The sequence below is a fragment of the Rhea americana genome, unplaced genomic scaffold (assembly GCF_003343005.1).
Source record: "Rhea americana isolate MKP2758 unplaced genomic scaffold, rheAme1 scaffold_16, whole genome shotgun sequence".
Lineage (NCBI taxonomy): Eukaryota > Metazoa > Chordata > Aves > Rheiformes > Rheidae > Rhea > Rhea americana.
This window is the reverse complement of record NW_028185705.1, coordinates 2,816,885-2,831,588: the sequence shown is the minus strand read 5'-3', so window position 1 is coordinate 2,831,588 and position 14,704 is coordinate 2,816,885. Positions and strand designations below refer to the sequence as shown.

The 14,704-nt window shown below is 42.1% G+C and overlaps 1 protein-coding gene across 1 annotated transcript in view; it reads left to right on the top strand.

Moving 5' to 3' along the window:
- Window positions 1–14,704, top strand: part of CHL1 (cell adhesion molecule L1 like) — a 60,011-nt gene that overhangs the window by 29,776 nt on the left and 15,531 nt on the right. The window contains exons 9-18 of the mRNA XM_085300048.1: window positions 157–288; window positions 917–1,054; window positions 1,859–1,970; window positions 2,648–2,814; window positions 4,472–4,637; window positions 5,817–5,941; window positions 8,137–8,238; window positions 8,451–8,648; window positions 9,625–9,695; window positions 12,242–12,464. Coding sequence (XP_085156174.1) covers window positions 157–288; window positions 917–1,054; window positions 1,859–1,970; window positions 2,648–2,814; window positions 4,472–4,637; window positions 5,817–5,941; window positions 8,137–8,238; window positions 8,451–8,648; window positions 9,625–9,695; window positions 12,242–12,464 — 1,434 coding nt within the window. The remainder of the gene's footprint in view (window positions 1–156; window positions 289–916; window positions 1,055–1,858; window positions 1,971–2,647; window positions 2,815–4,471; window positions 4,638–5,816; window positions 5,942–8,136; window positions 8,239–8,450; window positions 8,649–9,624; window positions 9,696–12,241; window positions 12,465–14,704) is intronic.

Below are 14,704 nucleotides of genomic sequence, written 5' to 3'. Positions count from 1 at the left end.
GATTCACAGCAAACGTAATATAGCCGAACAATAGCCTTGTAGAACCGACTGTGCAATTGTTAGCAGCGTTTGCCATCTCCTGGTAGACGCTAGCATTAGCAGTGTTAGAGTTGTCTGGTTGTGACATTTACTCTCTGCAATGTTCCCTCTTTACAGAGCCTCCGCAGTGGATAAAGGAGCCAGAAGGTGGTGTTTACAGCGTCGGAACTAATCTTGTGTTGTTGTGTGAAGCTTTTGGCAACCCAGAGCCAACTATAGAGTGGAAACTTAACGGGATGCCAATCGATAGTAAGTACAACATCCTAGTTTAGGCAGTGGCTGGGTGGGATGTGCCTATTCTGCCCCCAGTGAGCGGGAACACGTGGATCTTAATGCGTTGGGAGATGTCTCGTTTGACATCTATTTAGACATAAAGTCATATTTATTTATTAAGTAAAGGTAGTATTTAAATGTGTTTTGGAAGAGAGTAGGGGTGAAAGCGGCACTAGTGTGGAATAGCGGTACCCACTGGTTATTGCCCGTAGCTTGCCCAGTGTTGCTCTCATCCTTGAGGATATGAGTTAACCTTGGTGGCACACTTGCTCCTTGAGGACTCCTGGCCGTCCTTTACGATAAGCAGAGATGGCACTGAGACTGAGGAGCAAAGGCCCTGCTCCCTAGTACAGCCACACTGCTGCTGCCATTTGGAAATTTTTGTGCAGATTTTACTGGAAACGTGCTCCAAAGCACGATTTTTGACTGGGTGACTGCGGGGGAATACGGTGCTTTGCACTGTGCTCTCCAGCTGGTGAGCAAGTTCCTGGCCTAATGCTGAGGATGTGCTCTGCTCTTGTCGTTATAACAGTGTGGAGAGACTGTGAGCTCCTAGCAGTCTTCAGYCTTCCCGCATGTGCTGACATGGTCTGATTCTTTTCAGGTAGGACCTTTAGAGGGAGAATCTCTGACGGGGAGATCAGCCTTACCAACCTGCAACTTCAGGACAGCGCTGTGTACCAGTGTGAGGCTAGCAACAAGCACGGCACCATCCTGGCTAGTGCTAATGTGAATGTTTTAAGTAAGTAACCTCCCTGTATTTCTTGATTTATGACAAAAGATCTTGCTAGAGTGTCCCATTTTGCTAACTCTTAAGTCTTCAGAATAGCTTTGGGATTGTAACCATGTCATTGTTCTTCTGTACTGGCCGTGTATTTTGAGAAATACGTTGTCCAAACTRAGGCAACAAGCCTTATCATGGGCAACTTTATATGCTTAGCACAAGTGTTCATGAGCTTTGAAACAGTCTTTATTTTAACAATATGTTCTCAAAATGTTTTGACTTCAAATGTAGTGGAATCACAGGGGGCTGGATTGTGACCCCTACTGTGTTTCTGAATTACTAAATGCATTATTAATATTTAATTTCAGTTGTGATGCTCACCTTTTCCTTGAAGAAAGAGAGCGAGGGAAATTTGCTCAATAGAAGAGGTCTCTAGAGGTAGCAGAACAGGGTCCATTTTCTCTTCTAGAGTGTGTTGTGGTTTCATGGTCTGACCTGCCCAGCAGCCAACCACTGTTACCTTTGTAATTGAGGCATAGGAGAGCTCCATTCCTTGGTGCAGAGCACTTTCCAAAAGCCAGTGAAATCTCATTAAGTGGCCAGGCCTTTGACCTGTCTATGCCTGCAAAAGGGGATGAGGTAGTGTGAAACCTGGAACTATGCAGCTGTATAACATGTTCTGGTGTGTATAGGTGGCAGCCAGCCACTGTGATACTAATCTATGTACCAACCTGAATGCAAATGGAAACAGAGTCTTGGGGACAGTTTTTCAATTTTTAGTTCTGAACTATAGTGCAGCTCATTTTGCATTCTCTTTTGCAGATATTGCTCCCTTAATACTAACCTCTGATGGTGAAAACTATGCCACAGTTGTTGGTTACAGTGCTTTCTTACACTGTGAAATTTTTGCTTCTCCTGTAGCAGATATTAGATGGTAAGCTGCTGAAACCCTTTCTTATGTGAAACAAGTTCATCAGGGCTGCCCTAATATTGTAATATATGCTAGTTACTATGTCCATGCAGTTGAATTTAGCAATTTGTAAGGAAATTATATACTATGTAAGCATCCTACGTTACAATTCATCTTCGTTCAAGGACCCTGAAGCATTTGTTTGTAAAAATACTTAATGAAAGTTCTCAGAACCTACTTGATATGGTTGCTGGAATATTCATGAAACAAAGGCATACTGTACATAACAGCCAAATCTTGCAACAGCTTCATCAGACTTGATGTTAGCAACTTCTTAAGTTGCTAACATTTTACTGAGATGGAGATGCAATGACTTACAGAGCACATGGTTCCATACAGTTAGAAATCACGGGATTGCCAAATCACTTGACAAGTGCAATTAAATTTCCAGTGACAGCGATAGAGACTCAGCCAGACTGGTTACTAGAGACTGTCAGCATGTTTTTGGTTTGCTGGAAGCTTATGTTCCTTGATAGTTTGCCTGCATGTGCATAAAGTGACTTGTTAGTATCAACTCAGTCACTCAGTGGCAGATCTCAGATCAGATCTCTGAATACCAGTGTCCATGCAGTAACTGCTAACCRTGAGATAACAGTTCCTACAACCCTAAAAATATCCCGTAACTATTATCATCCTTTTAGGACTAAGGATGATAGCATAGAGCCACTTTCAGAATTACGCTATGAATTAAACAAAAATGGAACCCTGGAGATCAAAGATACRAGAAAAGAAGACTCAGGATCATATGCTTGTTGGGCTGCAAACTCTGTTGGAAAAAGAGCAATCACTGCTAATCTGGATATAAGAGGTAGTGTCTCATTTATGAATGGACTTTTGACATATGTTAAATTTTTTTTAGTTACATGTTTTTCATAAATAAATAGCAAATAGTCCAAGATTCTAATATAACCTGGGAGGCTCTGAACTCTCTGGAGGCTGAGACATCTCATTGCCCTGGCCTCGTGTGCACGTAGCAGTTGCTGTTGTCTCTAGTTCTTCTCCTCATTCATATGTGACATTTACTGTATTCTTGATGCTTCCAGAAGCTGCATAATCCCACCCAAACTTGCAGCCTGCTTCCCAGATCTGTTAATTTTATCTTGAAAGGACTTCCCTTCCTTCTTGTCGTCAGCCTTGCTACTGGCCAAAGCAGGCTCTTGGGTGGCTCGTGCAGACCTCCTGTCCTCCCCTTGTTTGTGGGCTTGGCGTTCAGGGTTCGATCCTCTCTGAACCRTGCAGGATCCCCAGTTCCATTTCCCATGGCTGAGGGCTTCCTTGATCCCTAACACTAATTCCAGTTTATTGATCAGAAAATATATAATAAATAACAATAAACATGTGCAGTGAACACCAAGCAAATTGCAGCAATATGAGTTGGGGGACACCGCTAATTCAAGGACCTTGCTGTGAGCCTCTGACTCATTATCAGCTTGATGTCAGGAAGGAATTAATCTCAGCTTGCAGAATAATTTTGGGCAGTCTAGGTTTTTTGTGTCATTTCAAGGTGTAGGGGGGGCTTTGTTGCCATCCTCTTAGTAGCCTAGAGTAGGTTAGAGCTCTGATATTTTAGAGAGGGATAGCAAAAAACTTAGTGAAATGGTTTTACTTTCGAATTTCAAATACGTATCTTGTGCTTTAATTCTGTTTTAAGTGATTTATTTGATTGGTTGAGCAGGCAGGTTTTTTTCCTTGGGGGGGAGATGGAAGTTGATCGTTTCTTTTGAGAACATAGGTTAAAGTTAGTGAGTGGTACACAAAGTTATATAGGAATTAGGGCTAGCCAACTGGAAAATTTTATTGCTCAGTTAGGACAAACCTCAAAAAGAGTCTCAGATGCAGGTTTGCCATGGCAAACTCAAGAAAAAAAAACTCTTTTTTGTGTTCTTTTGCCATTCATTACCTTTGCTTTGGAAATTATACCATGGTAATAAACATGAAAATGTACAATGAAATTCTCACTGAGCAACATTTCACTGCAAAAATAAATGTAGCCAAGTGCTTTTTTCTCAGTTATTCACACGTTTTTACATTCAAATTGAATCAATTAAAAGAACAAACTTGATTGCAATAWTTTTTTTTCTCACTTGACTTCTATAAGCTTATAATGTTTCTTGGATCATCACCAAAGTCTATTTCAAATGGCATTTGAACATAAAGCTCATACTCAAGCTCCTCTGTCATCCATTTYTTAACAGTCTCCTAGCTAGGTTTTTCACCTGTGACTTTTTTTTTCATGAGATCCTGCTATATTGTTCTGGAGCTCCTTGTTTTGATTTTTGAGATAGAACGTTAAATCCTGGCATATTTCCATTTCTGAAACATCYCTCCTTCACTTGAACTATTTGGGCGAGGGGGGAAGACATCATCATTGCTCTTAAGRCTGATTTTCATATATGAAGTGCTTGGTGAAAATTTGATGTAATAGTCTCTCTTGATAATCAAAGTGTTCTTCTGTGATCAACCAGATGCTACAAAACTTGTTGTTACTCCGAAGAACCCCCAAGTGTTAAAATCACATTCAATTTTATTGAAATGTCAGTCTGAATATGATTCACACTTGAAACACAGTTTTAAATTATCTTGGAGAAAAGATGGAGATGAGCTGCCAGTCAACAGCACAGGAGATGGCAGGTAAGCAGGAAAGAAACAAGACTTTTCTTGATCTCAACTGAAATAATGTATAGTACTGGAACAGAAGTTTCATTAAACATGAAACTTAATAGCTTGAAATGCAAATTTATGCCTGCAAAAATTCTTCATGCAATATGTGAATAGATCTGCATTTTATATACATATATATGCATCTGTATGATTTTTGAGCTATGATTGTCAAGTGGGTTTATTTTTATTTATTCTGTCTCTCTCAGCATCATTGTGGAATATTGTATAAATATTGATATAACAAAAATACAACCCTAGCCCCAGTGTGGTCTACTGGGGTTTTATTTCTTACTTCAGTGAAATTAGAGTTTTCCTGTGTTTACTCCTGCTTGACCAAAGCCTATCCTGGTAATGTTAAAGTGAATGGAATTCAGATTTTACCTAAAATTGTGCATATTAAAAGCAATRAGTTTTTCTATATATGGATTTAGGAACATGCAAGCTCAAGTTGAGTTTCACTCTGCCCTTGTTTTCCCGTTGACTCTCACAGGACTGAGCTGGGCCTTTATTCCCTATAAAGGGCTCCAGGGGGACAATATGGGACATCCAGGTGGCTTTATTAGCTAGTCGCAGTAGAGGTACGGTTTCCTAATACTGCAGCGCTAGCGAGGAGGGCCCATCCTGCCAAGCCCACTCCGGCGGGGAGCTGCCTCGTCGGTGTGCACCGCAGCAGATCCAGTGGGACTGCCAGTGAGGGGATTAATTAATGCCGACTACCCTGGTGCATTGGTTATTGCACAAGTGGATTGGAAATGTTCAGTTTTACTCAAACCCTCTTAAAAATTTGTATATGAAGCCTATGTATTTGCCTCATTAACGATGTGCCAAAATACTGTGTTCGAGACACTCAGCTGATGCGTATCAATGTAGGTCCTTTCAAATCAACAGAGACATGCCAACTTCCAGCCAGGCTCTCTAAATTGCTATGAAATACAAATAATAGCGTACAGCATAGGGTATAATATAACTACAATTACATTTTAAAATAATGGGCCTAACATGCAATTATGTTATTCGAAATGTTCTATTACCAAGGCTTTTTTTATGAACAAGATTTCAGAGAAAAACTGACAGAGTCTGTTTATCATATCTTATCTTCCATTTTTTCTCATGCTTGTTTGTACATAATGTTTCTTTTTCTTCCTGTAGGATTATTATGGACAGGGATACCTTGTTCATATCAAGTGTGACACTGGAGGATCAAGGTGTTTACACGTGCGTGGCCAGCACTTCTCTAGACAGCGTCACAGCTGAGTCACGGATAGTTGTTCTTGGTAAGAGGCTTTTTCCTGGTCTGCAAAGAGCTCGTTGCAGTGCGGAAAGCAACCGCAGCACCTTTGCTCATGTGCTGTTCAGTTACTACCTCCATTACCCAGTTTTGCCGAGGTGCAGCGCACCTTTCACTCTTGTTAACCGCARTTACGGTTCTGTTATCTTTGTAGCTCCTGAAACGGGGAAGCTAAAGCAAACATTTGATTTATATTTAATCGTATCTTTGTTATATCTGAAGTTAGGCAGCCGTTTTTCTCAGTTTAYGAGTCAGGCCCGTTAGCCATAGGAGCCTGTCTGGGCTGGAAGATGTAATGCTGTATTAAAAATGGCTTTACTTCCACTTTGAAGTCCTGTGCCAGTTCCTCACCCCACTTAAACAGCCTATCGTTTGGGCTGTGTTTTGAAGAAAAAAAGATTTAAGGCTAGTATTTGGATGTTTCATTGCCGTTAAGAACAGTGAAAGTTAAGCATCTAAAAGGATTAATTATCTCTGCGAGTCCGAGCAGAAAGTCTTGTCCAATGTCAAACACGAAGTTCGTAGTGGAGAATAGGCCTGACCCATCGAGGGGGAAGCGTCACCCAGCATGAGGAACGTTTTGACCTCCCTTCCCTCCCGGAGCACTACGGGAAAATAAGGGAGGAACTTGTATAGTGGGATGGCATCCTTTGCAAAATCAGCCTCTAGCACTTGCCTGAAAGCATCACCAAAAGCTGAAATGCTATTTTGCACACAGTTTTTCAACATTTTAATTTCGTTCAATTTTACATCCTTTTTCCCTGGCAGTGATTGCAAGAGGAGGCAAGACAACCTGACCTTTAAGACAGTTTCACACTTTAAATAAATGCTACTTTTCAATAAACAGTAAATTAAGAACATGCTGTGCACATTATTTATGGTGCTGTGTTCTTTAGTGCTGTATAATTCAGAATGTTTGTAGGCTTTTTGTTACGTTACTTATGAAAATTTCATGGGACACTTTATTCCTGTTTAAAAGGTGATTGCAGGAAAGGAAAAATAGTCCTGTGCTCCTTTTTCCTTTTTTATGGTATGCAAGAAAGGTCTTGGTGGATTAGCAATATCTACTATTTTCCAAATGAAAAARATCAGGCTTCTTTTGCAACGAAAGACTTGTTATATTGGCTAAAGAGCTAGATGTACAAATGGAGACATCAAAATACAAGCAATTGAGAGCAAAATAAATATATTGTTAGAATACTGCTAAGAATTTGCCATTTATGATTAATAAACAGACTGAAGACCCCTGCACTGAGAAATTATTCTTTTACATCAGGCCCTATACATTTCAGTTACCCGCCAAATCCAATATAACCAGATTGCAAATTGTCTAAGCAAGCCACAGGGAAGATAAATATCTGTCAGTCTGAATCCACTAAAATTAAAAGCCTTCATTCAAATACAGGCATTTTGGCAAATATACACTGACCCCGGTCCCAGGTTGTCCCTTCTGCCTCCTAGGCTGGGGAGAAACAAGGCCGCGTTGCAGCAGCCCGTCTGCCAGGGCCGGGCGGCGGGACAGCCCGTGCGTGGCTGGGCTGGCGCACGGCGCGGCCTGGGCCTTGCGCAGCGCGGTGGTTGTGCGCAGCAGGTGCGGTTCGGTTGCGTCCACCACCGTGTGTACGTGACTTTGATGTGTTCTCTGCASAGCGTCGGTCGAGCTGGCAGGTAGTGAATTTTCTTGCCTCCTTTTTCTGCAGAGGGCCACCGCTGGGGTAGTGACCGGTGGCCTTGYCCTCACGCGCCAAAGGGCTGTTCAGCAGCTTGTAAGAGTTGCCTCACCTTCTGCCACTGTGGTTTGCACTAAAGTAAATCCAAGTGATGCAAACACAGGTTTTTACTAAGAGCTATGTCAGTATTTATTAATGATTAATCAGATCTTAGTGTTGATTTGAAAAGAGAAATGGGTTGTTCCAAGCATTGTAATGAGAGTAGATGGAAATGTAATCAAAGAAGGATATTGTATTTATAAGGGAYCAGAAGATTCAGCTTGTATTTCTAAATTAAAGTAGGATTTTTTTAAAGCAATTCTGTTTTTAAATTTTTTTCCACTTTGAAATCAAAAGATATTTCACCACTGTCTTCACTGGAGCTTGCTATTGCATTGCCAAGCTTTCGGAAAATGCCAGGATAAATAGAAATAACTTGCCATGCTTCTGACAGTTCTTCATTATGTTTCAGATGTCCCTGATCCACCAGAAGATCTTCAACTCTCAGAAAATCAAAACCGAAGTGTTCGATTATCCTGGAAAACTGGAGCCAGTCATAATAGCCCTATTAATGGTATGAAGGATTTGTTGGCATCATTTTGTGTTGTTTAGTGTTGTGTTATGTCATGGCTGTTAGAATAAAAACACAGTGCTTGTTGCCATACTTAATCGGTTTTACTATGTCAGTTAATTTTTTGTAAGTTCATTTCTAGCCTTGCTATTTATATGAGGCTTATATTGGCTCTGCCTTTTTCCTTTTTTTTTTATTTATTTTTTTCTCACCAGAGTCTATAATAGAATTTGAAGAGAGCCGATGGGAGCCAGGGAAGTGGCAGGAGCTAACCAGAATCGCAGGGAATGAAACCACAGCCATTTTGTCACTCGCCCCATATATGAATTACCAGTTYCGTGTCACATCTGTGAATGCTGTCGGAAGAAGCAAGGCTAGTAAACCATCACTGCGCTATGCAACACCTCCGGCTGGTAAACACTGCCATCTAGTTTTCTGAATATTAATTTTTTTATTTGCTTAGAATATCATTGCCTTATTCTGTTCCTGAGGGGTTTAAATAAGTCGGAGTTGCTTGTGCTGCCTTTTCTACTCAGTTTATGTGGTGAGAGACTAGATTCTTACTGCCCTAGAGACACTAATCCACACTGGGCTCCACAGATGTTTTCCATCAAAGTCCAAACATGTTGCATGCAGCAGCAGCTTCAGACAGTTGTTTCTGCAACGAGAAGGTTCCCACCTTCATCCTCCTCTGGCCGCTCCGAGTGAGCAGTGTATGTTGCCRTGGTCAGCAATATGTTTCCTAAAAGAGTACTGATAGCATGAAGCTTTCCAAAACTCTGCTGATTTTGCACCTTTGAGGCCCGCTGCAGCCACTTATGGACAAGCAATTGCTGGAGAGGATCTTCAGGATTTATGAGGAGCCTTTCAGCAGAACTGAGCTTGTCAAAAATCTCCATTCACTGTGCATTTCTCTTTGTAGCATCGTGTTTTGTCCCTGAAAGTCATTTTAGAGGCCAACTGTTCAGGAGTGCATTTGCATTCCCCAGCATTTTTCTTTCTTTCTTTTTCGCCTTTGTTTCAATTTCAGGGCCTTCTTCAGCTTTGCAGCTGTATGCATCCCACTAATGAAACACCTTCTGTTTACTATCCCCAAAGGRAGAAACATCTCTTCATAATAATCCCCCTACATCTGGTCCTTTGAATTCAGAAGTCACAGTGTCATGTTAACTGGTCCCTCCAAACAGCAAGGGTGCTTAGGAATCARAACTGCATAAATGATGTGTTTTGTTCGCACCAGCTTTGTTGATCCAAGTAATTAATTTCATGAACACTTTTTGTTTAGGTGTCTTTCAGTAATGCCAAAATAAGAAAAGCTTTTGCATTTAAATAATACATGCAATTAAAAGCAGAGTATATAAACTAACTTTGTTACCTATATGGTTCCAGCTCCAGACAAGAACCCAGAAAACATCCGAGTTGAAGCTTCTGAACCAAATGAAATGGTGATGAAATGGGAGGTAATTCAAAAGTTTCTGCCAATGATACTAYATGGAAAATAGGTTCTATCTTCAAACAGCAGTTCCTAAAGCATCATGGAATTTATCAAGATGTTGTTTTAAGATAATTAATTGTTAAAGAAATAATGCATACTTTGACTTTATCTTTCCCCCACCCTGGTTTTTAGGAAACATTAGCAAATTCCGTAGGTAGAGTCCTTGACTCCACTGAAGTCAAGGTAAAKTTGTCACTGGCTTCTGGATTTGCTCCCCTAGTTTGATTTTTATTTCAAAAGTCAATTTTTTATATCTAGTCTTTGCAAGTTATAAAGAAATATGAAAGAGCTGTAAAGCACAATGAGAATTCTCTTTTGCTCTGCAAAGTGTATGTAAGAAAGGGCTTAAAATAATTGTGGTCTCACTCTGCTCTGCAGGAGAAGTCAGGCACAGGGACAGACTAGTTTATGTGTAGGTTCTGCCCTTCAAGAGTGCAGGTTTGAAAATGACTCAGATCACTTGGCCAAGTGAACTTGAGCTTGAATTTTCACACTATTAACTAAAGGAGTTTAGATRTGATAGCACCAAGCATGACTGTCAAAGGAATTGTGTAAAAGTGCTGGGGATGGTTTCCAGCCTTCAAATTGCTGGCTTTCAAATTCACAGCTTATGTGCCAACACTTYGGAGAGATGCATATTCCTTCATTCAACACAAGTTTCAGCAACTATGGAAGGAAACATATTTTTTGTGTCTGGAATTGAACAGAATTTACTTCRGCTTTACTTCTCAATCTGGTGCTACCAGGGAAGGACAATCAACATTTCCACAATGTGAATTCACATTTTAGGCTACAATTGTACCAAAAGGAGCTGGACCTCTAGCTCTGTTGGAGTTTAACRTGAAATTCCATTGCATAGTTCAGGGCCAGGGAAAACAGTTCTGCATCTACAAGGAAGTGTAGAGTGGTAGTGACCAACCTGAGTGGGAAATGTTRCTACAACAGCGGTGGTCTGAATGCAGAGACCTCCAACAGAGAACAAGCAGTCGTCTGTGCTGGGAAGCTCATCATCTACAGTCAGACWCAGCAGAAGTAGAAGTGAAGACTGAGACTAAAGAGGAAGAATAGGATGGACAGGCTTTGTTACGTCTTGATAAAACRTTTAAGTGTTATAAACAGGATATTCGTTTATGTTGTTCCCTGTATGCTTTACAGAAGACRTGCTAGGTGCTGAACATACTAAACCCCCCATTTCTGGCAGACAAAGGCTGCAAAATGATGTTAATCTGCCTACTTTGGATTAAGAGACCAGATGAGCATTAGTGACTAGCTTTTCAGCCAAGGATTTGCAGCATTAAGGGAGATCAAAATGAGTCAAGCAGTGCTGAAATTTAACTCTAAACAGGAAGATATTTTCCAACAGAAATTTTATTTTCTTCTTTGACTTGTGTTGAAAATCCTATTTATTGGGAGCTTTGCCGTACAAGTGGTTCTTCTAGCAGGGCCTGTTAGAAAGCTGCTGGGACTCCCAGCTCCTGCCCACAGTCTTCCCAAAGGTCCTGAAGAGGAGGATAAGGAAGAGGCCATGAGCACATCTGAGAAACGTGCTCAGTTTTTGGCCTGCCTTGTTGAGTGCTGTTGTTTTTCTCTTGATGCTCTTTCTGCATTGCTTTCAGTGGTTCAGTACACAAGGAGCAGGCAGGTTGATAGGACACTGTGTTTTGCACTTGCACAACCAATGCTGTTCCTCAAACAAGTCACATTGATATGGACTCTGTACAGGGCTTGGGTACATATCAAGTATTATGTATTTCATATGTATAATATAATGTATCATTTAAATGGTATTGAAAATAGAATATGGGGCTTGAAAAACCCACAGCTGTTTCAGGCTACTGAAAAGAATCCATCATTTTTGGTAGCGCAGGTGACCAGTTAATGATATTAAAGAAGTATATTTTCAGAGGAATAGACTCAATTGGAGCATGTCTCATGATAAGCCATAGCTATATGGCTTCTAATATTTTATAAATTAATGTTAATTAGATGGTGGCAACCACATTGTGATGAATTTTTCAGCTGATCTATAAAAAAAATAGTGGCACAGCAGTTGCATATTAAATGTCCAGGCCTAGTTTCAAGCATTTGGTGCATATTTAGAACACTACAGGGTAACGTAAATTTTAATGACCCAACTTGCTGCGCTACATAAAATTCTAAGATAATATGCATTTTARTTGTACTAAAAGATGTGCAGCCTTATGTCACAATAAAACAAAAGAAACCTGTGGCAGAACAAGGATCAGTGTTTCTAATATGTAGAAATAGGTATGTTAGTAGTTAACCTGTTTTTACTCCAACTGTTGCTCTTGCACCTACCTTTTTACGTGATGCTATATTTCTTCCAACAATCTTAAAGTTAACATGGTACTGAAAAGTTGATGCTTTCTTTTTTCMCTGTTTCTCCCTGAATGTTATAACACAGTTTCCAAAATTATTCACCCCCTAAGCTGCTGTTTCATGATTACTGCAACAAAGGCAGCTCAGAGTCTCTTTTAACTTCTCCCGTAGCCGTTGAAACCTGTGGAGCGGAACGGGCCGGGGCTGGAGTACAAAGTCAGCTGGCGGCAGCAGGGGGTCGAGGCTGATTGGAACGAGGAGATGGTGAAAAAGCATTCRCTCACCCTGCGGAACACTCCCACCTTTGTGCCTTACGAGATCAAAGTCCAAGCAGTGAATAATTTAGGATCTGGTCCTGAACCAAATGTTACCACTGGATATTCAGGAGAGGACAGTAAGTAATGGAAACCTTCATGTCAAAATACACCGTGTAAGTGATTCCTGCAATGCAAAATAATCAGGTATCAAGTCCTTGATTAGACAGCCTGCAGCCAAAACTACTGAAATGTCACTGTTCAGCATGTCGGAATCCAAAGAGAAGCAGAAGCTTCTGATACCGGGTGCTACAAATTTCATGTAGCTAGGGTTTGATTTTTTTGGAAAAGCTACTTGTGATGCTATTAATCTCGGTTCCTGGCCTCGTCTGGATACTCATTTGAAGGCYACAGTCCATAAAAAGTCTGTATTTACTGTGAAGTATTGTAATAGTTGTGCTGAACTCAGTGGGAAAAAGTATTTTGCCTGTCTGAAGCCTAATTCAACGTTTTAATATTGTAGGAATTTAAATACTCCAGGAGTTAAATAAAATACTCAAATGCTGGTCTTTGTAAGTGAAACCTGCATGTATAACATGTACAGATGCAGCATTCGCATATATGTTGGGTCCAAAGCCAGCAAGTGTCTCGCTGGGGCCATGCTCCCGCAGGAATAAAGCCCGTTATCCTCTGTCCCAGCATGCCAGAAGCATAACAGCCTGCAGCCTCCTCCTCCTCYGGCTTTCCGTGGGGGGCAGAGTTTTCCCACTAGGAAGGAGCAGATAGTCTTTGGATCCGGCGAACAGGCACCCGACTGCTGCTGTCTGGTCCAGCCCTGCAGATCCCAGCCCAGTGCCAGCTCTGCGGCGTGCTCCCTGTTCGAGGCTGTGAAGATGGTTTTCTCCGTGAGGCAGACGAGTGCTTTCTGCGTTGTGCAGCTCTTTTGTGTCATCAGCTTYGCAATCATGCCTGTCAAGCTGGCTCTATTTGTGGTCTCTACAGCTGCTCCTGAAAAGCACAGYGTGCAGCAGTAACAATTTTCCACAATTAATACTACTGCGTTATAAATTTACTCTTACAATTACCAAACACTCCCATCTCTCTCTTTTATAGAGAAGAAAACAACAAAAAGCTGTTCAAAGTCAGGCTTCTGGTTTTGCAAGTATGACTTTGAACTTGCAATTACCTGAGGATGCAGTTTTGTTTCTACCTTAGCAGGAGACTGCCTCTGAAAAATGAGGTTGTCCACTGGTTCTTCCTAAACAAGAGCTGTGGTTCCTGCCCTGAGCACAAGTACCACAGGGCCCYTGTCAGGGAACAGTGGACCTGATGCCCAGGCCAGAGGGACTTGCTTATATTCATTTGCCCTAGGCTCCTACCTGCTCTGAAATCAGAGCAGCTGTTTGTCATCCCTACCCTCTGCAGGCATCTCCAGCATCGCGGCCTGCTTTAATAATCTTGGCCCTTTAGGAGAGGTTAACATGCAGGTGGAAGTATTTAACGGAGTTAACGCTGGCATCACGGGGGGATGCGAGAGCCCTGCTGTGGTCCCTGGAATAGCGGATAAAGGCACTGCTGAGTCGATCCCAAGACGTCTGAGCAGCTTCTTGTCCCCTTTGGTGTCTGGAGGATTAGAAACGTATCCAGCTGCAGTAATGAAATGCCAAGCCTCGCATTAGTACGCAACTCAGTTAACAATAATGCCACCGAAAGTATTGAGTATTTTTTAGAATTTAAGGGTTTAAATCAGTGAGGGAGTAAACAGCATAGTGGCCAGCCAGTGTGGGGTGCCAGCTTTCCATGATCCAAAATACAACTGCTTGTTGCATTTGAAAACGCTTAGCAGCAGGGGATGGGGACTGCCGGCCAGGAAGGGTCAGAGGTGCCAGCAAACGGTCCGTGTTTCAGATCTGCAGTTTAATCTTATTAAAGTCAGGCGGTTTTCATCCCTTGCAGAATCTGAAATCTTCAAGTTGTTTTCCTAAGAACAAAATAAAATGACGGCTGGAACGGCCTTTGAGAAGCCGTCAGCAGAATAGCCGGCTGCGACAGGGGCGTGTAAAATGAGCCGGCAGCCCTGACCTTCGCTGAGCCTGCCGCGTCTCCCGCGGCGGGCGCGTGTGAGTAGCGTTGCACGTGCCGCCGCAGCCCCCCGCTCGCTGCCGCTTCTCCCAGCGGGCCCGAAGCCCTGGCGGGTGACACCCAGCAGTCGTCGCAGTTATTACAATAACCGCAGAAGCCGCAGATCTTACTGCCTTTACGGAAGGAAGCGGATCCCGAGGAAGGCTCTCCGGAGCGTTGCTGCCCGCGGCGGCCTCGGAAAGGTGCAGCGCGCCGGCGGCAGCGCGTCCCCGAGCGCCTGCCCCGGGCAGGCTGCGTG